Source organism: Phycodurus eques, chromosome 15 (genome assembly GCF_024500275.1).
Source record: "Phycodurus eques isolate BA_2022a chromosome 15, UOR_Pequ_1.1, whole genome shotgun sequence".
Lineage (NCBI taxonomy): Eukaryota > Metazoa > Chordata > Actinopteri > Syngnathiformes > Syngnathidae > Phycodurus > Phycodurus eques.
Genome location: NC_084539.1, coordinates 2,602,371 through 2,630,154, shown reverse-complemented (window position 1 = coordinate 2,630,154; position 27,784 = coordinate 2,602,371). Strand labels below are relative to the sequence as shown.

Below are 27,784 nucleotides of genomic sequence, written 5' to 3'. Positions count from 1 at the left end.
CACAAATCAGGAACAAAACAAAAAGTTGTGTTTTCTTACTTCTTTTACTCGAGACATTTTGGCTCATCTCTCCTGACGTTTCTGCTGTACAGTAAATGATGGATATCAGGTGAATCTGTGTGAGCGTGAAAAGAAGGTTTGCAGACGAACGAACACGTGCCTCGCAATATCTTTGTTGGTGCTTTGGCAATACAACAAACTGTCAATGATTTGTTTTCACTTTTGGTAAGAGCTTGCTTGGCCTTGGGAATTCTGCAAATTCGAATTCATATGGCCATTTGTAGTACTGCTCAAGCAAAAATCTAACGGGGGCCGAAGACTTCTGCACAGTATGAAATCATCTCGGCTTTATTCTCACAAAGTACACCGAGTTATTTTGGACGGGACATGAGCAGCTGAGGAATGTCTCCGTTCCTTCGGAAGATGTTGTAAGAATGCAATCTCTAAACGATGTTGCCTTTGATGGTCAGTCTGCAGACACCACCGCCCTCAGCCATACCGTCACTGGCCTCAAACCAAACACTATGTACGAGTTTGCTGTGATGGTTACCAAAGGTCGGAAATCCAGCACTTGGAGTATGACAGCGCATGCTACCACCTATGAAGCAGGTACGTCACACCAATGCACGTACGCACACTCACGGACACGCACGTACACATACAAATATATTGTTCTTGATCCCACCAAAATTATGATTTTTGTGATATTTGCACAAAAACCAACAACAGAACTCCCTGTCAAAGATTAACAAATGGGGGCAAGTTGCACAAAACACATTTGAAAGAATGTTTAGCAGTTCAGTGTGCCCACTTCACGGCAAGAGTACGATTTGAAATGGACGGTGTTATTGTGTGTATGTGGAGGAGCGTTGTTTTTGACTATACACTCCAAAACCATTTTCCTTCAATAATGGTTTGAGCTTTTCCATAACATTCATTAACCATTAGGATGCTTGAAGTGGGGTTTTAAGTACAAATTAGAGTTTGCTATTTTATCTCAAAGCAGTTGTGTCTACCTTGGTCCAGTAAAATGTTTTTGCACAACGTAAAAAAAAAAAAAAAGAATGAATTAGCTTTCAATTTTTCATTTTGCTGACTGAGAGTTAAGTTTTCCTTGCAAAGAATCTTCTCAAGGTCAAGAACCTCACTGAGAGTTTTGTTGAACAATTCTGCACGTGTTCACTTATAACACTGGTTATAAAATGAAGTAAATTCAGTGAAAAAAGTACATGAAATACATTTACTTTTAAAATGCATGGAATTTACTAAACACAGCTTTATTTATGTTGTGCTTTCACAACATCCGTGGCTGTGACAATGTGCTGTACACATAATAATAATAACAATAATAATAATATTAATAAAAACAATCAATCAAAATACACCATAGCTCCCGTCACATTGGCACTTCACATACAGGAGGTACAAAGTTGATTGATGCACGTAGTGTATTGTTTGAAGCTGTTAGTAGACGAGAGAGGAGCAAGACTGAGGTCCTTATATGATGTCGTCGGGATCATAGCTTGCATGATCATCAAAGCTTGCATGACGTCCAATTTAGGTTGAAATCAATATATTGTAGAAATCTCTGTCTGGGATGCTAAGAACTACTTCGTCTAGCTCCTCCCAGAATTTCTCTTTCACCTCTAGGTCACATCCTACCTGTGGGGCCTAGCTGCTCATCACATTATACATAACACCCTCAATTTCAAGTTTCAGCCTCATCACTCGATCAGATACTCTTTTCACCTCCAAGACTTTCTTAGCTAACTCTTCCTTTAAAATAACCCCTACTCCATTTCTCTTGGAGAGAGAGAGAGAGAGAGAGAGAGAGAGAGAGAGAGAGAGAGAGAGAGAGAGAGAGAGCGAGAGAGAGAGAGAGAGAGCGAGAGAGAGAGAGAGAGGCAGCACGGTGGAAAATTGGTTCGAGCGTCAGCCTCACAGTTCTGAGGACCCGGGTTCAATCCCCGGCCCCGCCTGTGTGGAGTTTGCATGTTCGCCCCGTGCCTGCGTGGGTTTTCTCCTGACACTCCGGTTTCTTCCCACATCCCAAAAACATGCCTTAATTGTTGACTCTAAATTGCCCGTAGGTGCGACTGCGATTGCGAATAGTTGTTTGTTTGTATGTGCCCTGCGATGGGCTGGCAACCAGTTCGGGGTGTACCCCGCCTCCTGCCCGATGACAGCTGAAATAGGCTCCAGTACGCCCGCAACCCAAGTGAGGAGAAGCAGCTCAGAAAATGGATGGATGGATGGATGGATATATATATATAGAGAGAGAGAGAGAGAGAGAGAGAGAGAAAGAGAGAGTCACTTATGGTGTTGTAGTACATTATTTGCCTGACTTTGGTGCGAGCAGCGTGGGTTCAGTTCCCACTCAGTGACGGTGCGCATGGTTGTCTGTGTCTGTATGTGCACTGCGACTGACTGATTTATTAATTTGAGGATGATTTCATCGGGTGGGCTAAGGCAAGTTTTGGGTGGGCTTGAGCCCACCCTATATAGCTGCTGGCCCCAACATGTCAATTGTCCACGACCATGAAACACAGAACAGACTGAAATCAAAATGTCAAGGTATCTCTTTCAAGGGTGTTTACAATCATGTTTGTTGGATTTGTCACTCAATTAAGCGTGAACGGCATTACCCCAAGTTCCCTTAGGGTGTGCTGGAATACATTGACATTCAGAAGGAGCAGATGGACGGAGCACACTCAGTTCCTGCAGTGGTCCACCAGCTCTGCACTTACGCTAACAAAAATCACACTGAACACGTCTTCACGACAAAATGGGAAATACAGCCTCTATATCTCATACTGTATCATGTGTTCAGAATTGATTTAAATGGGTGAGAAAATTTATTGTAATTTTGATGTATTTTTGCCATGATTTTAAAATCTCAAATAAAAAAAATATTTTTCATTAATTAACTTCCTAATACAACTTTGCTTGCGCTTCACGATACTCGATTATTTATAGATAGATTGCAGAACAATTACAATCGACTGGTGGGGGATGCAAAAGAACCTAATTGCAGCAATTCATTATTTATTTGAATGACATTGCACACAAAGCTATGTTCTCGCCAAAGCTACAGGGATGCATGAAGAAATTAGGTCAAACAGATTAAGGAATCTGTGGTACCTTGTTTCAAAGAGCCATTTGCATTTAGTAAGGGGATCTTTTTTAAAAAAAAATGTTTTCCCTCAAACGGCACATTAAGGTTAAATTAATTAAACTCGTAAGAGGCAATTATTGTTTTGAACTTTTTTCGTAGCCGAAAACACACAATATTGTACTAAATTACAATTGAATAAATATAGAAAAGCTCAAGAGTGTTTGAAATGTTGAAAAGATTATCCAAACTTACCTTCTCCAGCTGTGATATTAACTCGGTCGGGCCAGCCATTTTCAAGAGTGCAGTGAGCAAGAGCATAAACACGTGGCTAATTTACATGTGATTGGCATGCGTCCTGGTGTATGCAAATTAGCCATGTGGCTCACGGCGCCAGTATGTTCCTTCCACTGTGTGTATGCGTGAGTGTGTGCGTGTGTGTGTGTGTGTGTATATATATATATATATATATATATATATATATATATATATATATATATATATATGTATATATGTATATATATGTATACATATATATGTACATACCTTGGCTGATTTCTTTTGACTTTCCCATGATGTTGCACAAAGCAGGAGTATGTTTCAGGTGTGCCTAGTTCAAATACATCCACAGGTTTGTATCTAATTAACTCAAATGTTGTCAATCAGAAGCTTGCACAGAACTGACATGATCATCTGGGTTTTCCCAAATTGTTTAATGGCATAGTAATCTCACTGTATGTAAGCATCTGATTTTGAAGAAAGTAATGGAAAATTGTCTAAAGAAACCCTTCTCTCATTGGTCCGGCACTTAGCAAATAGAAATGATTTTGGTAATCCTAATTGAGAAAAAAAGCATGCAGTATGTCTTTTTATACAGTGACAATTGGCAATTCATTCATTTAACCTTCATTTATTCAGGGAAGGCCATTGAGAAGAGATCCAGGCGTGCCAATGTTTTTAGCCACGACTGTATATCTGTATGTCTGTGAATGTGAGTGCGAATGGTTGTTAGTTTTCATGTGCCCTGCGATTGGCTGGCAACCAGTTCAGGGTGTACCCCGCCTCTCGCCCGGAGATATCTGTGTCTTCTTAGCCTTCAATTGGTGCCATTATAACAATGATTAATTGATACGCACAGAAAGTCCTTAGGCAAGCCTTATAGGGGACATATTATAATTATTTTTCAGCAGAATGCTGAAGATAGCTGGGATAGGCTCCAGCACGCCGCGACCCTCGTGAGAAGAAGCGGTACAGAAGATGGATGGATGGATGTTGGGTCTCTTGAGTGCCCTTCCACACATCAATGGGGAGGATATGTTAATTTGGCCAGTGGTTAGGACAAGGACAAAATCATCGAGAAAACAGAGTTGTTGTTTTTTTTTTTTATCAAATCGAGCTCTTTGAAGCCAGTCTTGTTTTTTTTTCTAGTTTACTAGCCTCTGCATGCTATAGTTTGATGTTGTCTTTTTTTCTTTTAATGTGAAATATGATTGATTATATGATCATGTGAATGTCCCTAAATTATAAACTATTTCTTCCATTTAAGTTAGCTTAATCAAATCAAACCTCAGCTGAAGCAAGGAATGTATGAGACTGAAACACATTTTATCTTGCTTGACTTAATATTTCTTTCATGCTTTGTTGGCAGCTCCTAGCTCTGCTCCCAAAGACTTGACAGTGATCAGTCGGGAGGGACGGCCCCGAGCCATTCTAATCAGCTGGCAACCACCGATGGAGGCAAATGGGCGGATCACAGGTGAGTGTTCAAGATAACGTTACAAATAGTCATTTTGGCTGCTCGGACGGGGTTTTGATTAGCCCACTGAATATTAAGCAAGGTATGACATACTTCTCATAAAGTCGACACTATTGGAGACAACAGCAGTCAGCTCTTTGTGTAAAGTGTACACGCACACGCATACGGTACCTTTGTATGTCGTGGACACACACACTCCCTTCCTTTGCTGTCCCCCTTCTTTTGGACAAGCTTGTTTGTTTGCTCTGCTTCAACATCTTATAGAATGAATCAAACGCTGTCTGCAAGAATTGCACCTATGTACCCCAGAATCTCAGAGATCATTACTATTACAATTTTCACATCAAAGGAACTTTTATTTGTTATTATTAATCTTTTTAATGCATAATGTCTTAAATTGTTATACCTCCCAATGAAATTCTAAACTTAAATTGACTGTAACGTGGGGGGAAAAAAGTTGTTAATTTGACAAGAGAGAGAAGTGTTTTCAACAAGCCTGCCAAATTTACGTACAGTATATAAAATAAGGCTCCAAAATCATGAAAAATAAAGGACGGTATGGACGTGTCCACTGAATGTGCTGGCAACGCTCCTGCTGGCCCTTCGCCTGTAAATCAAATACATTCGGTCATACTCTTTGTCCTCTAGTGTTCGTAGTCAGCTACAAGCTGAGTAACGTGTGCCGCTGTGTTCAATAAACAGTCGACTTTCCCTTAAGTGTCTCTGCAAACTAGAGCTAGTAAACATTCCAACAGCTTCTTCCCGCTTGCCATCAACTTCTTAAGCAGTTAACTTACAAAATCCATTGTAACGTGCTGCCAATTTTGTCTAGAGATTGTGGTCGCATCTCTGTCGGGAGTTTAACGCTACAGTATCTCAACAATTCAGTACTAAATTCTTCTCAGTCTTTGCACATGTTTCCAGCACTTATTTTCCAACATATTTAATGTATTTAGAAACAAAACACAGAAGTGACTTTACAGTCCCTGGAAAGAAAAAGTGTCATTTTGAGTGTCTTTTTAAATTGCATCCTGTATATAGTTTACAATACATATTTTACACATAGACACACACTACCATGTGAACCGCATGCAATCTTGTACTTTTGATAAATGCATGTTCATTATATTCATATGTTGCAGGTTATATCCTGTACTATACCCTGGACAAAAACATGCCAATAGATGACTGGGTAATGGAAACGATCAGCGGCGACCGGCTGACTCATCAGGTTGTTGATCTAAACCTTGACACGGTGTACTACTTCCGGATCCAGGCTAAGAACGCCAAAGGAGTTGGTCCATTATCTGAACCTGTCCACTTTAGGACAGCCAAGGGTATGTCAGAATAGAAACTACTCTATGTGGGTCCATGGACAAGCGAAGGAAAAGCCTTCATTGCCATTAGCGCCCGACTTATATTGATTTTTGGGGTTTTTTTTTGGCCGATGCCAATTCCGATATTTGCTAAATGAAGTTCCGATAACCGATTAATCAGCTGATTGATTTAAAAAATATATCTTGAATAAAATCATTTCTTTTTTTGGTCCCTTAACTCTTAGAGAAATACAGATATGAATTGCAAGCAGAACATTTGACTGTTTGACAATACTTTGTCCTCAAGTATTTGTTTAACTTTTCAAGTACAAAAAACATGCAAAAGATTTAGACTACAAAGTATGCAGTATATAAGCAACATAATGAGTCAAGTTAATGGCAACATGTTATTTACGCACAATGCGATTAAATGTGTTAACCCCATTTATCTATTTCATTGTATTCTTTGCCATGAAGTGTTGACTTCAAAATAAAGACCAGAGCTGCCTTTCTCAGATGTAAAACATTTTTTCTTTGACCGAGTTGCATTTTAAATATATGGTGTACAGAGAGACAATTAAACTGAAACGGTAGTCAAACTTTTTCTGATTAGTTTTTAAGTTTCCCATCAAGAAATGTTTGCCGATTTGAAAAGGGCTAATATTGCCCGATTAAATCGGCCGGCTGATTAATCAGTCAAGCCCTACCGCCGTCGCACAGTAGACAACAAAACTGGAAAATATGTGGCATCTGTGCAAGTATAAACCTTTATCTATGAATGTGCACCTTTCTTTTTATTTTATTGTTTTGTTGAAACGCTCTTTGTTTATTTTTCAGTGGAACATCCAGACAAAATGGCCAATGATCAAGGTAGGTAGTTCTGGAAAATGACTACAGGAGAGTTCTGGAGGGTGAAGCCTGTGAAAATAATAAAGGAAACTGTAATAGGACACAAAGAGGACATCATTTAAGAAAATGATGAAACATTTGTGAAAATGAAAGGAACAAAACAAATCGAATATACAGGAAATTGAAGAAGGAACCTGCACAAGTTGGAAACAAATATTTAAACAAGAAGGAATAAAAGGGGGCGGCACGGTGGCCGACTGGTTAGAGCGTCAGCCTCACAGTTCTGAGGACCCGGGTTCAATCCCCGGCCCCGCCTGTGTGGAGTTTGCATGTTCTCCCCGTGCCTGCGTGGGTTTTCTCCGGGCACTCCGGTTTCCTCCCACATCCCAAAAACATGCATGCTAGGTTCATTGAAGACTCTAAATTGTCCATAGGTGTGGCTGTGAGTGCGAATGGTTGTTAGTTTGTATGTGCCCTGCGATTGGCTGGCAACCAGTTCAGGGCGTACCCCGTCTCCTGCCCGCTGATAGCTGGGATAGGCTCCAGCGGCTCAGAAAATGGATGGATGGATGGAGTTGTGTTCTGGTTTGATCACAATTAAGGTACATTTAAAAATGAAATCATCAGCCTTGAACAGGTCCATTTAAAAGAAAACGTAACATTATGCTTATCTTAATTAATATTGGTACTAGAACAAATATTTGGTGATTTTTGGTGGATGACTCAAAATGCGATGTGTTCAGATATTCAATTTTTTTAACATTCTGTTTTGTTTGCTTCTGCCAGGTCGAGGAGGAGACCACGCCTACTGGCCGTCCGATAGCAACCTGATTGACAGCAGCAGCATAAACGGTAAAACATACAGAAGTAACTTGACTGATCTGGACAATGTGGACAAAATTGTTTGTAAATTGGTCCTGCTCTAATCCTAGCATTGAGATGAGCAATAACTCACTCAATGCGTGTGGTTGTAAATTTACTCTAATTGCGCTGTATAGTTGATTATTTACAATCTATCGATCTATTACTTTCTATTTGTTGTGGTAGTCTGATAGGAAAAAAAAGATTTAAAATCGAATTAATCAGTGTTGTTTTGTATGCTTTTACATGTTGATGAGTGATCGTTATCATTACAAAATATCATGGAGGAAATGTGGTGTCCTGTAGAACCTGCAAAACCATTACGTTGACTACCAAATACAGCATGAAAATAGCAACATCATACGATATACTGTAAATCATAGTATGATGTTCGATCTTTTATTTTCTCTGAAAAATGTGTTTTTATGACCGTTTTTGTTTTTTTTATTACAACAATAGTTGTTGTTTTCAAACATTTCCCGTTTTCTTGAGACTGTACCTTTTCACACATATCAATATACAGTATAATTTTCTGTAATGCTGACAGTGGGTGATCTTTTTTAAGGTATTCACTAATGATACTCATGACGCTAATCATTTTCATGCCTTAATTCAGTATATTGATATTAAGCTTCATAATAACACTAACTAGGTATACAGTAGGTAGGCATGGTAGGATTGGAAAATGTACCATATAACCATGTTTTCATGGGTTTGCTTGAAAATAAGCAATTCGATGGAGGTCAGAAGTCAATGTCTGTAGCTGGTGTTATTTTAAGAGTATCACTGTGGGGCTTTTTTGAATGATCTGATTTGTGTGTGTGAGTGCGCGTGTGTGAGTGTGTGTCTGGAGACAAATGTTTTGTCGGCATTGTTGGTGCCGCTACTGCCAGAGGCGATCATAAATCCATCCTCTCTGACCTGAGCCCTCCTACGCCTGGATACTGAGGGCAAAGGCTCATTCCTCAGGTTGACCATATTTCATCTTAAACACGTCTTTGTCTGTATATTGCTTAGCTTCCTCTCACTGAGAAACTATGAGCAGAAAGATAAATCTCTGACTGTTTCCATCAGGTCACAGCAATGTGACAGTCACTGTGATTTGACCTGTGGTCTTCTAAGCTGACCTTGTTCGAAGACCCCCTTAGCAGCACAGGTTTTTTTTTTTGTTTGTTTTTTTTTTGCGCTGAAGGACAGCATGACTGGAAATGTGTTCACTTGCTCCTAATTTTATTCAGAAGAAGTCTGGGAACTATACTGCCATTAAGTAATCCATTTTAGAATACATAATCATCATCATACATCTCATCATAGCTGTTCATGCTGCTCCGAAAACATATCCGCTTGAAGCCGCCGGTGGCTGGAATATGTCTCACCGACCCGTCGCAGGGCTTCTTCATACCACGTCGAGAAGCGCCAGCCACCTTGTGGGCCAACAGGCATCCAGAGGCCGCGGATCGGCGGAGGCGTCGTCCAAGCTCGGTGTTGTGTGTGGGTCCACATAACGGCGATACTTCGGGGAAAGTTAACTGTTTATTAATCACAGCGGTACACGTTATTCAGCGTGTGGCTCACACTGACAGGTATTTGAGCACATCCTGCTAATTTATACTTTACTGATACTTTGCGTTTCAACTAAATACCGTAGCCCGAATAACCACAAATATATAACTTATCTTGGAACTGAGATAATGACACGGAGCTGTTCTGTAAATTGTGGCATCCAGGGATGATGCATTTTTTTTTATGTTGTAGGCATAGTTCATCGGCATAAGGCTATTTCTAAGCTGCTGCTTACAGGACACAAGGACACACAGACTAGCTTTTGTTTGTTAAAACTGTCCAGACTGTTATGAACACACACATATATATATATATATATATATATATATATATATATATATATATATATTTACACGCACACACACAAATGCACCACAGACATACTGATAACATTCAGACAGAGAACAGGCAAGAACCGGTTGGGTCAGGAGCCGCTGAGGAAGCAGGAACTGTTGTCAGAAAAGGAGAGTCACTCGGCTTCTGGATCCCACGAGAGAAGGAAGAGAGTCCAGCGCGCTGCATGCTTCTACCTGACCAAAGCTTTTGTAATTAATAAATACTCAAAGACAAGTCTAATGTATCAAGAGTCTTATTTGGGGACCAGCTCACCGACCAAACATTAAAAGAAGCGCAAAGAAAGAATTCCATCAGGACTTTTTCCTTGCGAGCCCGCCGGGCAAATTGTGGGCCTCATTTGGAATTCCTTACACTTGCTAGCTAACTACATTCCGTAGTGGTAGAAATGGCCCTTGTAATAAAAATTAAGTAACTCGCAATTGCACAGGAAACCACTGTTGCGAGAAGGCGCTCAAGTACTTATATAGTAGGGGAGGGCCAACTCATGCCAGAAAGTTCAAGTGCTGGGCAAATATTTAGCCGCAACCCCAAAATCCGGACAACTGAAATGGTGAAAAGGTGTTTAATGCTATTTCTCCACAATTCAGTACTACATTGTTCTCTCTCTTTGAACGTTTGCAGCATTTATTGTATCTTCAAACTTATATGATATATTTAGAAACAAATCTTAAGTCATGTTACACAGTCTTTAAATAAACTTCAACTGAGTAGCTTAATAAGTACAATGTACAAATGTTTCGCTTAGTATATTTGATATTTTGCACCATAAGTGTTATTACTTCTACAAGTATATACAGTATCCAGATATGTGTATTCTCTGGTGTGGAGTTTTTGCATGTCATTCCCGTACTTGCATGGATTTTCTGGGAGTACTCCAGCTTCTTCCCACAATCCAAACATGTCTGAGTCGGTTAATTGAAGACTAAATTACATATAGGTGTAAATGGTCGTTTGTCTGGATGTGCCCTGCAAGAGGCGGGGTCGGCGCCCTGCGATTGGCTGGGGACCAGTCCAGTGACGACCCCGCCTCTCACCCAAAGTCAGCTGGGGTAGGCTCCAGCTTTTTTTCATATTTCTATTTTATTGTGGGGTTTTTTAACTAGTGGAAATTTCTCTGTTGTTCTTCATTTGCAAAACGAACTTTCAAGTGCAAACCATTAATTGTATGGTTCAATAAAAAAAATATATTTTTGTATAGATGCAGTAAAATTCAGTCATTCATTCATTTGTCTTCGGTTCCACTTCTCCTCACGCGGGTCGCGGGTGTGCTGGAGCCTATCCCAGCTACCTATGGGCGAGAGGCGAGGTACACCCTGAACTGGTCGCCAGCCAATTGCAGGGCACATATAAACAAAGAACCATTCGGACTCACATTCATCCCTACGGGCAATTTAGAGTCTTCAATTGACTTACCCTGCCTGTTTTTGGGATGTGGTAGGAAACCGGAGAAAACCCACACAGGCAAGGGGAGAACATGCAAACTCCACACAGGCGGCGCCGGGATTTGAACCCCGGCCCTCAGAACTGGGAGGCAGACGTGCTAACCAGTCGCCCGCTGTGCCGCCTGCAGTAAAATTGATGCACTTAAATTATTTTAAAAAAAAAGGTTCCTTAAGCAGTAGAAAATAAATGGATCTGTCAAAACTGGAAAATCCATCTCAATGATAGGTATTGCCCTACATTTTTGAGTCATGACATATTTTAGCCACTGTAAATTGTGAAATTTGCTGCTAAACAGTTAACAAAATAGCTTTTGACCTATTAGTTTGAATTATGGTATATGTGTCCATTGTGCATTTCACATGACGCACATTGTTCCGTTACAATGATTAGCTCCTGTATATGTAGCTACATTTACTACTTTTATGTTGTTCCTTTAAGTGTGGAATGAAATGAAAGGTAGAAAGACTTGAAGACTACAAGATGATCTAATCTTGTCTTGAGGACCTGAGAGTTATATGGGACTCCCATTTGCTTCAGTTGTAAGTTGTGGTGGATTGTGGGTTTCATTTGAGCGAGACAACTGACTTTAGAAAGACAGAGGGTTCAGGGAAGGCGTGAAAGAGGTAGAACTGCTTTTTTCTCTGTGTCACAGTCATTTCTGTCTGTTCTCAGTCCCTTCTCATTTCTCTTCTACCCAGTGTTCCACTTTCATTTCATCTATTTATTCCACCTTCACTGTTTTTGAACTTGTTCATGCTTTATATTTCTGCTAACCCTCTTGATCTCAATCTCTAACATGCTTTCATCTCTCTCCATCTGGGTTCCATTGTGTTTTGTCTTATTTTCTCTCTCTATGCTCAATTAATGACTGTCCATATCATCGATTACCATCACCTCCTGAACATCTCGTTCTCACACGACCTAATTCGTCAGTGTTTGTAATGTATTGTTTGACATGAATGTACATTTTGTCGCATTTACTTGCTATTTACGGTCCTTTTAATGCTGGTCTGAATAGTCGATCGAAGTCATATTCAACCTTGAGCTGAAATAGACCAAACATTCACTTACAAACTGACTGAGATCACTTGCTTGTTTGGTCTGGACCAAGTTCCCGATATAGTCGTAAAAGCAATGTAATGTGCGCAATAGTGCAGAAATAACAGAATTGTACATGTGATGCAAATTGACAACTGTTTAGGTCGTTATTGTTGTTCAGTAGTGTGCATTGGAATATAAACAAATACAGCTGGGTATCTGTATTGTACACTGTATGGGGGCTCTGTAATGTTACTTCATCCATTCAAACACACATACAGACCATTTCCAAACAATTGGGATATCATGGAAAAGTTCATTTATTTTCCATTGTTCTATTCAAAAAGTTAAACTTTCATATATTATAGATTCAGGGTCCATAATTTAAACTATTTCAAGTATGTATTTGTTTATTTGTACATAATTTGGGCGTCCAGCTCATGAAACCCACAAAATCAGGAATTCAAAACATTTGAATACTGTGAAGAAATCACCATTTACTTCAGTTTTTGTAGAAAAAAAAAGACAAAAATTAGGGTCACATTAAATCAGTCAAAAGATGGTGCTTTCAAAACGGTATGTTAACCTTCAATACTTGGTTGGCAATCCCTTTGCTTGAATCACTGCCCCAATGCGCCGTGGCATTGAGGCAATCGGCCTGTGGCATTGCCTGGGAGTTATGGAAGCCCAGATTTCCTTGATGCTTGCTGTCAGTTCTTTGTTTTTGGGTCTGGTGCCCCTCATTTTCCTCTTGATAATACCCCATAGATTCTCAATGGGATTTAGATCCGGCGAGTTGGCTGGCCAGTCAAGCAATGTGATGGCATAGGCATCAAACCAGGTTTTTGGTGCTTCTGGCGGTATGGGCAGGGGCCAGGTCCTGCTGGAAGATGAAATCTGCATCTCCATAGAGAAGAAATTGTGAAGTCCTCTAAAACATTCTGGTAGACTGTTGTGGTGACCCTCCTCCTTGAGCCGTCACCTTATCATGGTGGAGGGGTTTGTGTGTCCCAATGATCCAAGGAGCTAAGTTGTTTGGGGCTTTATGTGCCTAACAGGGTCACCCATGACAAACAGGTCCTAGGTGAGGGACCAGACAAAGCACGGCTAAAAGACCCCTTATGATGACGACAACCTAGGGACTCAGTTTTCCCTCACCTGGACATGGGTCACCGGGGCCCCCCACTGGAGCCAGGCCTGGAGGTGGGGCTCGAAGGCGAGCGCCTGGTGGCCAGGCCTGCACCCATGGGGCCCAGCCGGGCACAGCCCGAAAGGGTAACGTGGGTCCGCCTTCCCATGGGCTCACCACCTGTGGGAGGGGCCATAGGGGTCGGGTGCAGTGCGAGCTGGGCGGTGGCCGAAGGCAAGGACCTTGGCGATCCGATCCCCAGCTACAGAAACTGGCTCTAGGGACGTGGAACGTCACCTCTCTGGCAGGGAAGGACCCCGAGCTGGTGTGTGAGGTCAAGAAGTTCCGACTAGATATAGTCGGACTCGCCTCCACACACGGCTTGGGCTCTGGTACCAGTCCTCTTGAGAGGGGTTGGACTCTCTTCCACACTCTGAAGTTGCCTACGGTGAGAGGCGGCGAACAGGTGTGGCCGTAAAGTGTTCGGTGCCTGTCGTGGCGGCAACCAACGGTGAGCGATGCCGTCAAGCTGAAGAAGGAGTCCTATCGGGCCTTTTTGGCCTGTGGGACTCCTGAGGCAGCTGATGGGTACCGGCTGCCCAAGCGGAATGCAGCTTTGGTGGTCGCTGAAGCAAAAACTTGTGTATGGGAGGAGTTCGGTGAAGCCATGGAGAAAGACTTCTGGACGGCTTCGAGGAAATTCTGGTCCACCATCCGGCGTCTCAGGAGGGGGAAGCAGTGCACCATCAACACTGTGTATAGTTGGGATGGGGTGCTGCTGATCTCGACTCTGGACGTAGTGAGTCCGTGGGGAGAATACTTCGAAGAACTCCTCAATTCCACCGACACGCCTTCCCATGAGGAAGCAGAGTCTGGGTTCTCTGAGGCGGGCTCGAGACAATTGACAGTTGTAGCCCATCTCCCAGATGCGTCTGAATGTGGCGGATTTTGAAGCTGTGACTCCCGCCTCATTCCACTCTTTCTGGATCTCTGATAGATTCTTGAATCTTCTCTGTTTGATACTCCCCTGATGCCCACGGCCATCTCTTTTGCTGGTGTATCTTCTCCGGCCACATTTTGTCCTTCCACTAGACTTTCCATTGGTATGCTTGGACCCAGCATGAACTTTTGTGGCTTCCCCATCCTATGAAGGGTATCAATGATTGTCTTCTGGCCAGTTGTCACGTCTGCAGTCGTCCCCATATTGAATCCAACTGAGACAATTGAAACAAACTGAAACAATTTAATGACACCTGGGGAAACATGTGCAGGTGCTTTGAGCTTAGTAGCTGATTAGTGTGTGACACGCAGTTTTATAACATTTATGGCCTGCGGATTTTGGGGTTATTTCTTCTATTTTTTTTAATTCTTGATTTTGTAGGTTTTATGAGCTGGAAGCCCAAATTGTGTAAAAATAAACAAATAATCACTTGAAATTGTTTAAATTGTGGGCCCTGAATCTCTCATCTATGAAATTGTAACTTTTTTTGTATGGAATTATAGAAATAAATAAATGATATTTCCATGATATTCAAATTTTTTGGAAAGGGTCTGTACATGCATGGATAAAGGGAATGATGATACAGAGCTGCCAAGCAAGATGTCCACTAGTTTATTTGGAACATTTTAAGGTCCGTTATCATTCTCACAGTAAACATAGTCATAATCATCGTCTAAACATAGCTTCAGTGTGACTAGAGAAAATTAGCATCACACAACCACTCTATATTCAGAATTTCAAAAATGTATAAAATTATTTGCTGCTGTAATAACGACATTAGCAACATTTACATTAATAATTATGGGTTTTATATTAATATCAATCTCTATTTCCTGTTTTTCAGAGTCTCCCATTGGTCAAATGCATCCACCACATGGCAGTGCTACCCCACAAAATAATAGTAACCTTTTGGTCATTATCGTGGTTTCCGTGGGAGCCATCACTGTGGTTGTCGTGGTCATTGTGGCACTCATCTGTACACGACGCTCCTCCGCCCAACAGCGCAAGTAAGACATTGATTTTATCTTTGTGATGTCAGCGAGCATCTGTGAATGTAACACAGCAGATGGCTAATGATCGGCCCTCATTCTCACAAAGACTCAAATGAATGTTTCTGTATACCGAAACAGAGTTCCATGCATCCATTTTCTGTACCGCTTAATCCTCACTAGGGTCGCGGGCGTGCTGGAGCCTATCCCAACTATCATCGGGCAGGAGGCGGGGTACACCCTGAACTGGTTGCCAGCCAATCGCAGGGCACATATAAACAAACAACCATTCGCACTCACATTCACACCTACGGGCAATTTAGAGTCTCCAATTCATGCATGTTTTTGGGACGTGGGAAGAAACCGGAGTGCCCGGAGAAAACCCACGCAGGCACGGGGAGAACATGCAAACTCCACACAGGCGGGGCCGGGGATTGAACCCGGGTCCGCAGAACTGTGAGGCAGACGCTCTAACCAGTCGTCCACCGCGCTGCCGAAACAGTGTTACAATTATTATTATTATTTAACAAATTATTTGCTTTTACTCTGATGTTGTTTCTGTTGAAGTCGTTTTTATTCCCCATCAAGATTTCAATTTGTCATAGCTGTCTGTATTCTTTTTTAATTCAGCTGATCAGCTCTTTTCATTCATCACGTTGTTCATGAGGTTTCAGTTGACATTGTTTTCTTTTCTTTTGTACAGATAATAAGTCATTTTCTCATGGACAAAGTGATAGAAAATAGTATTTGTCAACAGTATAGTCAGTCAGCCAGTAGTAAATTTTTAATTAAATTAATTGTGTTTCAGTGGGTAATGGAGAAAAGATACCTCCCTGACCTATAACCATCTTTTCTGACAGAAAAACATTTTTGATGAACAAATGATTTACAATTTTTTTTTTTTTCATTTCAAGAAAATATTTTACATGGACACTTTCAACCAGTCTTGTTAAAACAGTTTTGAGAAATGAACATTTTTTAACGTTTCAAGCTACAGGTCAATCTTTAGGCCTGTGCCCATTTGTTTTGTTTTCATGGGTAGTTTTATGATCCAAGTAGTGGTGCAGTATTTCGATTTGAAAGAAAAATGTAAATTGTACTCAAACTGTCTGTTTCAAAGACAGGTTTGTTAGACTCCTACTACAGTGGCCTTTAACGGATAAAAAGCATTGATAAAGCACTCTCTTGTAAAGTATTTGACTTTGGGCAAAAAAGTGAGTGTCCAGGATCAAAGATGAAGAACAAGAGGCTTTTTGACTGTGCTGTAGCCTATTGAAGCTTTTGCAACCTTTTGAAAATGTTTAGTGGTAACTCCCCTTTGTAAGGGCATCCACCAATGAAATCATTTCAAAAATGGCTGACAGGAAGAGGGCAGGCTTAAACAAACCTTGTTTTAAATAAACCTGCAAGCAAGTATTTTAACTACACACCGTACCATTTCTGAAAGAAAAAAATATATATTTGTACGTTAATTTAAATTGGGCTCATTACTTTTTGACTGCCCCTCGTAGATCCACCCTGGTGTAGGGTTTATGTCTGAAATAAGAATTGTGCTTAATTTAGAAGGAAACGATGAGTTAGAAGCGGTGCCTGCGTCACCTCCGGGTTATCATAATTTTAAATTAGAGCGTTACAAATCAAGATATTTGATATAAATGAGGGGCACGACGTCATATTTTTACAAGTTTAACTTGAGGCGAAATGACGACAAACCTTTTTAATCAGTCTTTTATCGGAAGGTGCCTACATTTTAGAAACTTTAAGTTTTCGACTTTCTGGTGGTTTCGTTCCGAACCCAAACACACACATAATCTATGCAAGTGGTGAATTTGATAGAAAACTTAATAATTAAAAGGGGGTTCTACAGGATAAAACACAGACAAACACAAAGAAAACAAGGTACAGACGAACATTGGCAAAGGAAGGGATTTGTGACGTGAGATGAGTAGAATGGGCGCGTAGTGAATGCGTATAGCTGAGGATTCCTGGTCTCGTTAATATAAACCCGAATATGCACTAATCCGTACTTTTAGTAGACCGCAATGTTGGACTTACGTGTTTGGAACAGGTTTGAGGCAGGCGAGTCAGGCACCCGAGTGTCTGGCCGGCCTGGTCCGCAACGGGAACAGGTGGATTCAATGGAAGGGAGGAAGGAAAAAAGGAGGAAAAGCAGGATGCCAACGAGTTCCCAGGCAGGACGTCTCTCGGGTGTCTCTGTTTGCCAGACGTTTGGGGCGGACGCGTCGCGTCCGCCTCCGTTCCCTCGGACTGAGTTCGGGGCCACAAGCAGGGTGGCTCGGAGCGCTTGCAGGAAGCGCTGCAGCCGGGGATCGTCCGATGTATCCTTGCCACCTCGGGTGAGGTGGGCGTCCTGCTTTTCTACCACCTTCATGAACCCAGAGGGCTGGACTGCCTTTTGGTGTTATTTTGCCATTTTAGGATTGTTTTGTGGTTTAAAACCAGTGGAATATTGGATTTAAGATAACGAGACCATTTCCTCACCCTGCATTGTTCAAGCTCATCCTCTTTCATACCTGTAATGAATGTTTCAAATGTTGTGTGGTGTGGAGAACATTACGGTTTTCATATGACATTTGTGGTGTGGGGTGGAACATTTCATCTGGTTCAGTTAACAACATATTCAACGTTAGACATTCAAGTTTGAAGCAATACAGTCACTAGTGGCGTTCATGTAAAGTTCTTAAAATATTAACTCCCAGTCGAGTCACAGACTGTCTTATGAACTCATGTCTGTAGAGTCGTTCCGTCACCCGTGGGTGTCGCTGTTGCCTGTTCCAACTTCCAAATGGTGGTACTCAACAGAGTGGAGCCTTTGTTGGTGTGATCCTTCAACTGACGGGGAGATAATTAACTTAGTGTCCGGGGAGGGGGGGGGGGGGGGACTCGGCATCCTCGGGACGCCGCTTTGACGCGCCAGGCAGCCGTGATTCACTTAGCGTCGGCATGGCAAAGCAAATGTCTGCGTCTTGTTGAAGATAGTTTATCGTGTTGATCCGTTTAGAGTCTGCGTGTGACTCTGTAGTTAACGTCTACCTCGGCGGGGAGTGGTGGTAGTGCGAGGCTGGGTTGCCGGGTGGCATCTTTTGTGTGGCATGTCCGCTACAATCGTGTGCGTTTTCTAATATTTATTTCAGGATCCTTTCATATCATTCTTTTCTATCTTTCCCACTGTACATTCCATACATCCACATTCATTCACCTGTATATTTTTGGTCCCCCTTTTGCAGGAAAAGAGCAAGCCACAGTGCCAATAAGAGGAAGGGCAGTCAGAAGGATCTACGACCTCCTGACCTCTGGATCCATCATGAGGAGATGGAGATGAAGAACATTGAGAAAGTGCCCAGTGTGGCCCCATCTGGACACGATTCTCCCATCCAGTCATGCCAGGACCTTCCCCAGGTTGTCCACAGCCAGTCCGAGAGCCAAATGGGCAGCAAGAGTAGCCACTCAGGTGCAGGTTACATGTGTATTATGTATATTTTGCACTTCTCTTAATCTTAGCTGGCTCTATTGAAACCCTTGTAGTAAACTTCCAAAAGATAGCACATTGACATTAATGCCATCTCCATCTTTTGTAATCCTGTATCAGCTTTGATACTAAGCGTGATTTAACATTATAAAACATTTTCTCTGAGAAGGTTCTAAAGTCAAACCAGAAATGTAAGGTAAACTTACAATTATATTGTGTCCCAAACACGACAACAATATAGTAGGCTTTTTTAACATTACAGGAGCTGATGGTGATGAAGCGTCAAGTTGTATTTCTACTCTAGAAAGATCTTTGGCTGCCAGGAGAGGAACACGAGGCAAAATGATGATTCCTATGGATTCACAACCAAGCAACACACGTATGTACTGTATTGCAACTTGGCTTTGAGACAATTTATTTTTACCAGAGGCATACCGGTAACATGAGGAGTTACTTAGATGGATAACGTATTGTTTATTCTGTAATGTAGTGATGACCCAAGATCCCATTAGGTAAGCTACTACACCCTATAATCAGTCCTCATTTTACACAAATATATGTTCTTTTTCGTCAAATGACATGGAATAAAATATTATATTACAGTATATAGTTTCTGTATATCACGGGTCACCAACCTTTTTGAAACTGAAAGCTACTTCTTGGGTGCTGATAAAAGTGAAGGGCTACCAGTTTGATACAGACTTCTGAAATAACAAATTTGCTTAAATTACTTTCATTATTTGTATTGATTAATAATTAATTGGTATTCATATGTGAAGACAACGGATCACGTTAATGATTTCTCACAATAATTATCAACAATGATTTACCAAGGTAGGACCCGATAAATGTCAATATGAAACTCTTATTTCTATAAATCGCAGCCAGTGTTTCCATATTGAAATGATCAGTTCTAGAACATTCCTAGATAATCACATTGTCCCATCACTGGTGAGCTATTTTTACATCAGGCCTCCGGGCTACTCATGGACTCCTTGGGGGCTACAGAGTGTCCGCCGGGACCATGTTGGTGATCCCCGCTGTATATGTACAGTATAATCTAACATTTGGCCTTTCTCTTGTATCTAAAATATTAGACGTAGCAAAGTGTAAGATGATGACTTGACACGGGCAGGAATAAAAGTTAAGTCACAATTGGCAAAAGAAACCATGGGCCCCCACATTAAGCGAGGCTAAATAATCATTGTCGTCATCATCTATCTAACATCACATTGTATCATGTAATCAAAACTTGTATCATCACCATTGGATGCACCATTTTATAAAAACTTACCAAAATATTGTGTACACCTGCACATTGAAAAGAGATCAAATTCAATAGTTGCATTCAATATTTTGCCTATTCAATGATAATTCTTGACAGTAGAAATTGACACTGTACAATAGATACCAGTGTAAAATGACTCATATTGTTGTTTTAATTTTTGAGTGGCGTCGAAGTGCAAATGTTATGTTGTGCAGTTCCACCCCAACTAGAAATGAATGCATGGCCGTAAAAAAAAAACCCACGCAGGCACAGGGAGAACATGCAAACTCCACACAGGCGGGGCCGGGGATTGAACCCGGGTCCACAGAACTGTGAGGCTGACGCTCTAACCAGTCGCCCACCGTGCCGCGTAGACCAACACAATGTATCCCAATATTTGTCTGTCGATGGCATTTTCCCTCTTTTCTAATGCATACCCCTTGATAGTGTCAAAATTCAGCAATATTATCTTTGTTTGGGCCAATTCTTGATACAGCTCTCGCATTAGCTCTCTGTATTTTCGCTCTTTATTATCTAGCTATCTCAGATCTTAATAAGACTCTTCATCTCTATCTGGGATGTTAAAGTTTTTAAAGGGGAACATTTTAGAATATTACCCTCATAATACCCTAATTGTCTCTATTATGTGAATTTGGTTTTAGGTTTTGTTGTCTGTGTGTGTGTGTGTGTGTGAACAATGTAAGGAATTATGGCTTCTATCCTTAAGAACAAAATGATCGCCTCTGTCTGAGGAGTACACCAGTGATGTCACCTAGCTGCAACCTTACATGATAATACTGTGCACATGAACCTTCAGGCCAGTCATGGTGCATACTCTGAATCACTGCCTGCAGTTCTGCATCATCAATGCTTTCTTCAGCTATTTGTTCTGACATAGTGCCTGGGAAGGTAGCTTTAGACCATGTTAACATGAGTCGCATCATCATCAACAGAAATCAACATTGGCACTCAGGAAAGGGCATCTACTTGTGCGCTTCTGTCAGGAGTTCACGGGGACAAGTAAACCATTTTAGTTTTGTGATTGAGGCAATGAATCCTTGGTGATTTATCATTCCATAGTGCGAATTGTGTGTATTGCAAGGAGTTATATTTAAAATTCGATTTGGGCGCCAGCATTAGCTACCAGTTTCTTAAGCCGCCTGGGAAACGCATGAACCGATTTCACAAGGAACTCTCGTATTCGCCCTTCAAGTTCTTCCAAAGTCATTGGTTTGGTAGAATAGACTTACTCATTTAACCAACCCCACATAAAAAAGTAGCAGGGTGTTAAGTCAGGACTTCTGCCTGGCCACTCATACACAAAAAAATGTCGAAAGATATTGCAATATATGAATCAATTATAAGAATTTGAAAATAGGGAGTTACTTTTCAATCATCCTGTAGATCTAAAGTAACAAAAATGTGACCCCTGGGGAACAGGCACTGTGTGACCCAACCAATATTGGGTCACACAGTGACACAAGCAAGTGTTTGATTCAATAATCCTGATATTGCATTACACATGATCAAAACACCTCGCTAATTCATTAAAGGTAGCATAGTTGGAGGAAGGTATTTTATTTATATATATATATATATATATATATATATATATATATATATAAACAGGTGATTTATATATATATATATATACATATATATAAATCACCTGTTTAGTGCACCAGCTGTGTAAGGCAGCACTACAACTCTAATTGTAGTGACAGTATTTTAATAACAAAGCAACGATTCCAATTCCTAGGTAACACAGTAGTGCAGCACCACGGTTACGTTCTGTAGATATTTTCAGGAACTTTGCAAGATCATAGCAGTTAATTTGAGGGCCAACATGATACTCATCTTGACTTTGTTCTATTCTGTTGGTTTGTCCTAAGCTGATGTTTCAGAGAACAAGTTCTGAAATCTTTTCAACCATGCCCATGTCATTGTACGAGGGCCATTGCATGGAATGTGAGGCTGCCAAAGAATTTCATACATGTAGTATGTCAGAAAGGTTCCAGGACTGGTGTCACAAAAGATATATTTCAAACACAAACTAGAGTTTTCCCTTTCAATGCCAGCCAGACAATCAACTGGCATGTCTACAAAAGGATCCTGCGGCGTAGGCTTCTATCCGTACACTAGAAGAGGCAAGAGTTACGGCAGGACAACTCATGGCTGCTTCAACATGACAATGCGCCTGCTCACAATGCCCTGAGCATCTGACAGTTCCTGGCCGAGAAGATCGTAGCCATGGTACAACAACTTCCCTACTCACACTACCTGGCTCTGTGTATTTTTTTTTCTGACCCAAGCTGAAGTGGGTCATCAAGGTGACCCATTTTGGAGACAGAGCTGCAGAGAATCCCGAAAGAATTCTTCCAGGACTGGATAAAGGCATGGCAGAGAAGGCTACAAAAGTGTGATAGATTGCAGCGGTGGGGGGGTTTCTTTGAAGGGCAAAACTTGTCGTTTGGATTTGAAGTATCGTTTGTGACACCAGTTCTGATGCACTTCGTATTGTACCTCATTTCACCATTTTGATTCATAACCCTTAACTGCACTCTCATATTTGTCCATTTAATGTCATCTATGCATTTTCCAATTATATGTGGAGGATGTGCAATGCTTTTTCTATATATTACGTTGATCATTTTCCTCTCACTTCCTTATGTTAATCAGCTCTTTAAAAGTAGTTTTTAACACCTGCTGACGTGATTTACTTTTCTGGATTCCTTCTCACTTGCTCATTTCTAACACCTATGCGCCAAGATTCAGTCTCCATGGAGCAGATGATCCATTTGTTATATCTCTTTGAGGATTGTTTGCCACCTCACTCTGGGCTGAAAGATTCAACATCAAATTGTGTTGCTCGCACTCTCTCTCGGTGTATCTGCAAGGATTCCTGTCCTCCTTTACAGTATCTGATTGACATTTTCACCATCTGGTTTTGCTCTTTTAAGAAATGCAATCAGGTTATATCAGCAGACAAATTATAGCCCAGTTGTTATTTTTGGAACGTGTGAGTCAGTGGGTGACTTATTTATTTTTTGCAACATGACATCCAATCGTGGCTGTTCGTATAAGTGTGCTTGTGATATATGGGTCACCCAGAGTCAGGAACACCTTCAGGCTTCCCACACATAGACCTGTCCTCAACTTCCCCTCTTATTCATTTTGTCATTCTATTGCTATCTTTTTTTCCAAACTACTTCTGTCAGGTGGTTTTCCATTAGCTAGTCTCGCTGTCCTCATCAATTTGATTCATGTGAGTCATGACCGTGTGGCTTTGTTTCATTTTAAGGCTTGGAAGCTATTTGTGATTTAAACCTGTTACAGTGATGACGCAATACTGTTAGTACAACCCCAATTCCAATTAAGTTGGGATGTTGTGTTAAACATAAATAAAAACAGAATACAATGATTTGTGGCGGCACAGTGGACGACGGGTTAGAGCGTCTGCCTCACAGTTCTGAGGACCGGGGTTCAATCCCTGGCCCCGCCTGTGTGGAGTTTGCATGTTCTCCCCGTGCTTGCGTGGGTTTTCTCCGGGCAGTCCGGTTTCCTCCCGCAGCCCAAAAACATGCATGGTAGGTTGATTGAAGACTCTAAATTGCCCGTAGGTGTGACTGTGAGTGTGAATGGTTGTTTGTTTCTATGTGCCCTGCGATTGGCTGGCAACCAGTTCAGGGTGTACACCGCCTCCTGCCCGATGATCGCTGGCATAGGCTCCAGCACGCCCGCGACCCGAGTGAGGAGAAGCGACTCAGAAAATCGATGGATGGATGGACAATGATTTGCAAATCATGTTCAACCTATATTTAATTGATTACACTACAAAGACAAGATATTTAATGTTCAAACTGATAAAAGTTATTGTTTTTAGCAATTAATCATGAAATTATAATTTTATGGCTGCAATACATTCCAAAAAAGCTGGGACAGTATCATGTTTACCACTGTGTTACATCACCTTTTATTTTGACAACCTTCAATAAACGTTTGGGAACTGAGGACGCTAATTGTTAAAGCTTTCTAGGAGGAATTCTTTCCCATTCTTGCTTGATGTACAGCTTCAGCTGTTCAACAGTCCGGGGTCTCCGTTGTGGTATTTTACGCTTCATAATGCGCCACACATTTTCACTACGAAGCCACGCTGTTGTAACACATGCTGAATGTGGTTTGGCATTGTCTTGCTGAAATAAGCAGGGGCGTCCATGAAAAAGATCTTGCTTGGATGGCAGCATATGTTTCTCCAAAACCTGTATGTACCTTTCAGCATGAATGGTGCCTTCACAGATGTGTAAGTTACCCATGCCATTCGCACTAACACAGCCCCATACCATCACAGATGCTGGCTTTCTAACTTTGCGCCCATAACAGTCCGAATGGCTCTTTTCCTCTTTGGCCCGGAGAACACGACGTCCACAATTTCCAAAAACAATTTGAAATGTGGACTCATCGGACCACAAAACACTTTTCCACTTTGCATCAGTCCATCTTAGATGAGCTCTGGCCCAGAGAAGCCGGCGGCGTTTCTGGGTGTTGTTGATAAATGGATTTTGTTTTGCATAGGAGAGTTTCAAGTTGCACTTACGGATGTAGAGCCGAACTGTATTTACTGACATTGGTTTTTCGAAGTGTTCCTGAGGCAATGGGGTGATATCCTTTACACGTTCATGTTGGTTTTTGATGCAGTGCCGCCTGAGGGATTGAAGGTCAAGGGCATTCAATGTTGGTTTTCGGCCTTGCCGCTTCCATGTAGTTATTTCTCCAGATTCTCTGAACCTTTTGATGCTATTATGATCTGTAGATGATGATGAGTTAATAATTGAAGAGAAATGTACGAATATTGCTACTGAATGGAGCTGCCAGATTTAGGAATATCCAGACTTTCTCCATTTGTTTCTCACTTGTTTCTTGTCTCTTTGTAGCTACAGCAGCCAGGGCAAACTTTTTCTTCGATGAAAATGGCACCATATTGTTTGTGCTTCAATTAAAAAAAATTTAAAAAATAAAAAACATGACAGAATATGTTTCACCTCAAAGTGTTTCCCGATAAGAACGCTGGATAGTGGCAGGTTTTCAGTGTCATCTGTTTTATGTACTGTATGTTCCATCTTTAGTATTTTTATTTCAAATATTTGCTAAATGTTAATTATTCCCTTGGCCATCTTTTGTTTCTAACTCATCATACATCTGGTAATGTTAGTTAGTTAGTTAGTTCACTTCCTTTTCGAGCTTTGATTTAGGTTGAACTTATTTATTGAATCACCACGTGTCTTTGTTTTGCCAAATCTTGCCTTTGCTCTCAATTACGACTCCCTTTCCTGCCTTCAAAAAAACTGTACTTGTTCTATTCCTTCATGGGTCAACACCATGTATTTCATGCATCTCACCCAAGGCACTATTTATAAATTATATTTTGCGCTCATCATCTTTCAGTTAGAGCCATTTGCCTTTACTCCTTTTCTGCATTCGGGAGACTCTTACTGAAAGGTCTATTGCCATCAAACGATGTTAGGCGGGCACATGGTCTTTGAGTATGGCATTATAGTTTTTTATCTCGACACTATCCCTTCTAAGATACATCAGGAAGTCAATTTGACTTCCACTTTTGCCATTGTTATGTGAATGTTTTTTTCTGTCCCTTCTTGAAGATGGCGTTGCCTATCAACTCTATCACTGGATATTGCAAAGTCAATAACTCTCTCACCATCTGTGTTTCTTTACCCAAAACCATTTCCTCCATTTGCAGTAAATGGCTGATAACATTGCTATTTCTTCCTACAGGTCCGTTTAGGTCCCCACTAACAATGCACCTTTCAATTTTTTCAACTTTTTCCATTTCCTCTTGCAGATCTTTCCAAAATTATTCAATTTCTTCGTATGAACATCCTGTTTGTGGTGTACAGTATACATACTGAAGAGACTGTGTAAACTAAGGCTAATCTTAACAAGATTATTTCGTTGTTTTTTTTTCTGTAAATGTGATTGTTTTTCATTTCCATAGATGGGATTTTTCCCAAACCATTCCTTCCATCTTTGCTTGCACCACGATAGTTGAGTTTACAGTATATCCATCACTCAGTTGCTTAGCCTTGTTTCCAAACCACATGCTTTCCTGCACACACAGAATACTGACTGTTTGTTTTTTATGAAGTTAAGATAATGCTCGGCCTCTCCCAGTTATTGTTGCTATCTTCTTTGGCCGCACCCACTCATGATGCGGTGCCACTTGTCGGTCCACAGACTTAGGGCGATGTGTCTGTGGGTCGCTTGCGGCTGACATCCTAGCTTTATTCTCCATTTGTATTTGTACTTATTAGTTTTTGTATCTCCGTTTGTATTTCCATAAACAGTGGGTACGGAAAATTCAGACCCCCTTAAATTTTTCACTCTTTGTTATATTGTAGCCATTTAATAAAATCTCATTAATGTACAACCCCAATTCCAATGAAGTTGGGATGTTGTGTTAAACATAAATAAAAACAGAATACAATGATTTGCAAATCATGTTCAACCTATATTTAATTGAATACACTACAAAGACAAAATATTTAATGTTCAAACTGATAATAATGAACTTCGAATTTTATGGCCGCAAACGTTCACAAGAAGCTGGCACAGGAGGCAAAAAAGACTGAGAAAGTTGAGGAATGCTCATCAAACACCTGTTTGGAACATCCCACAGGTGAACAGGGAACAGGTGGGTGCCATGATTGGGTGGAAAAGGAGCTTCCCTGAATTGCTCAGTCATTCACAAGCAAAGATGGGGCAAGGTTCACCTCTTTGTGAACAAGTGCATGAGAAAATAGTCCAACAGTTTAAGGACAATGTTCCTCAACGAAAAATCGCAAGGAATTTAGGGATTTTGTCCTCTACGGTTCATAATAGCATCAAAAGGTTCAGAGAATCTGGAGAAATCACTGCATGTAAGCAGCAAGGCCAAAAACCAACATTGAATGCCCTTGACCTTCGATCCCTCAGGCGGCACTGCCTGATCCTGCTGAAAAACACCCCCACAGCATGATGCTGTCACCAACATGCTTCACTGTTGGGATTGTATTGGACAGGTGATGAGCAGTGCCTGGTTTTCTCCACACATACTGCTTAGAAGTAAGGCCAAAATGTTCTATCTTGGTCTCATCAGACCTGAGAATCTTATTTCTCACCATCTTGGAGTCGTTCAGGTGTTTGTTTTTTTCTTGCACTGAGGAGAGGCCATAAAGCCCTGACTGGTCGTGGGCTGCAGTGATGGTTGACTTTCTAGAACTTTCTCCCATCTCCTGACAGCACCTCTGGAGCTCAGCCACAGTGATCTTTGTGTTCTTCTTTACCTCTCTCACCAAGGCTCTTCTCCCCCCATTGCTCAAATTTCCCTGCTCTCGGAAGGGTTCTGATTGTCCCAAATGTCTTCAATTTCAGGATTATGGAAGCCACTGTGCTCTTCGGAACCTTATGTGCAGCAGAATCTTTTTTGTAACCTTGGCCAGATCTGTGCCATGCCACAATTCTGTCTCTGAGCTCTTCAGGCAGTTCCTTTGACCTCATGATTCTCATTTGCTCTGACATGCACTGTGAGCTGTAAGGTCTTCTATAGGCAGGTGTGTGGCT

At 41.2% G+C, this 27,784-nt stretch overlaps 1 protein-coding gene across 1 annotated transcript in view; it reads left to right on the top strand.

Annotated features, from left to right (window-relative positions):
* Positions 1-27,784, top strand: part of dcc (DCC netrin 1 receptor) — a 310,603-nt gene that overhangs the window by 241,820 nt on the left and 40,999 nt on the right. The window contains exons 18-25 of the mRNA XM_061698483.1: positions 471-609; positions 4,761-4,868; positions 6,011-6,205; positions 7,022-7,054; positions 7,820-7,885; positions 15,269-15,431; positions 18,662-18,885; positions 19,166-19,282. Coding sequence (XP_061554467.1) covers positions 471-609; positions 4,761-4,868; positions 6,011-6,205; positions 7,022-7,054; positions 7,820-7,885; positions 15,269-15,431; positions 18,662-18,885; positions 19,166-19,282 — 1,045 coding nt within the window. The remainder of the gene's footprint in view (positions 1-470; positions 610-4,760; positions 4,869-6,010; positions 6,206-7,021; positions 7,055-7,819; positions 7,886-15,268; positions 15,432-18,661; positions 18,886-19,165; positions 19,283-27,784) is intronic.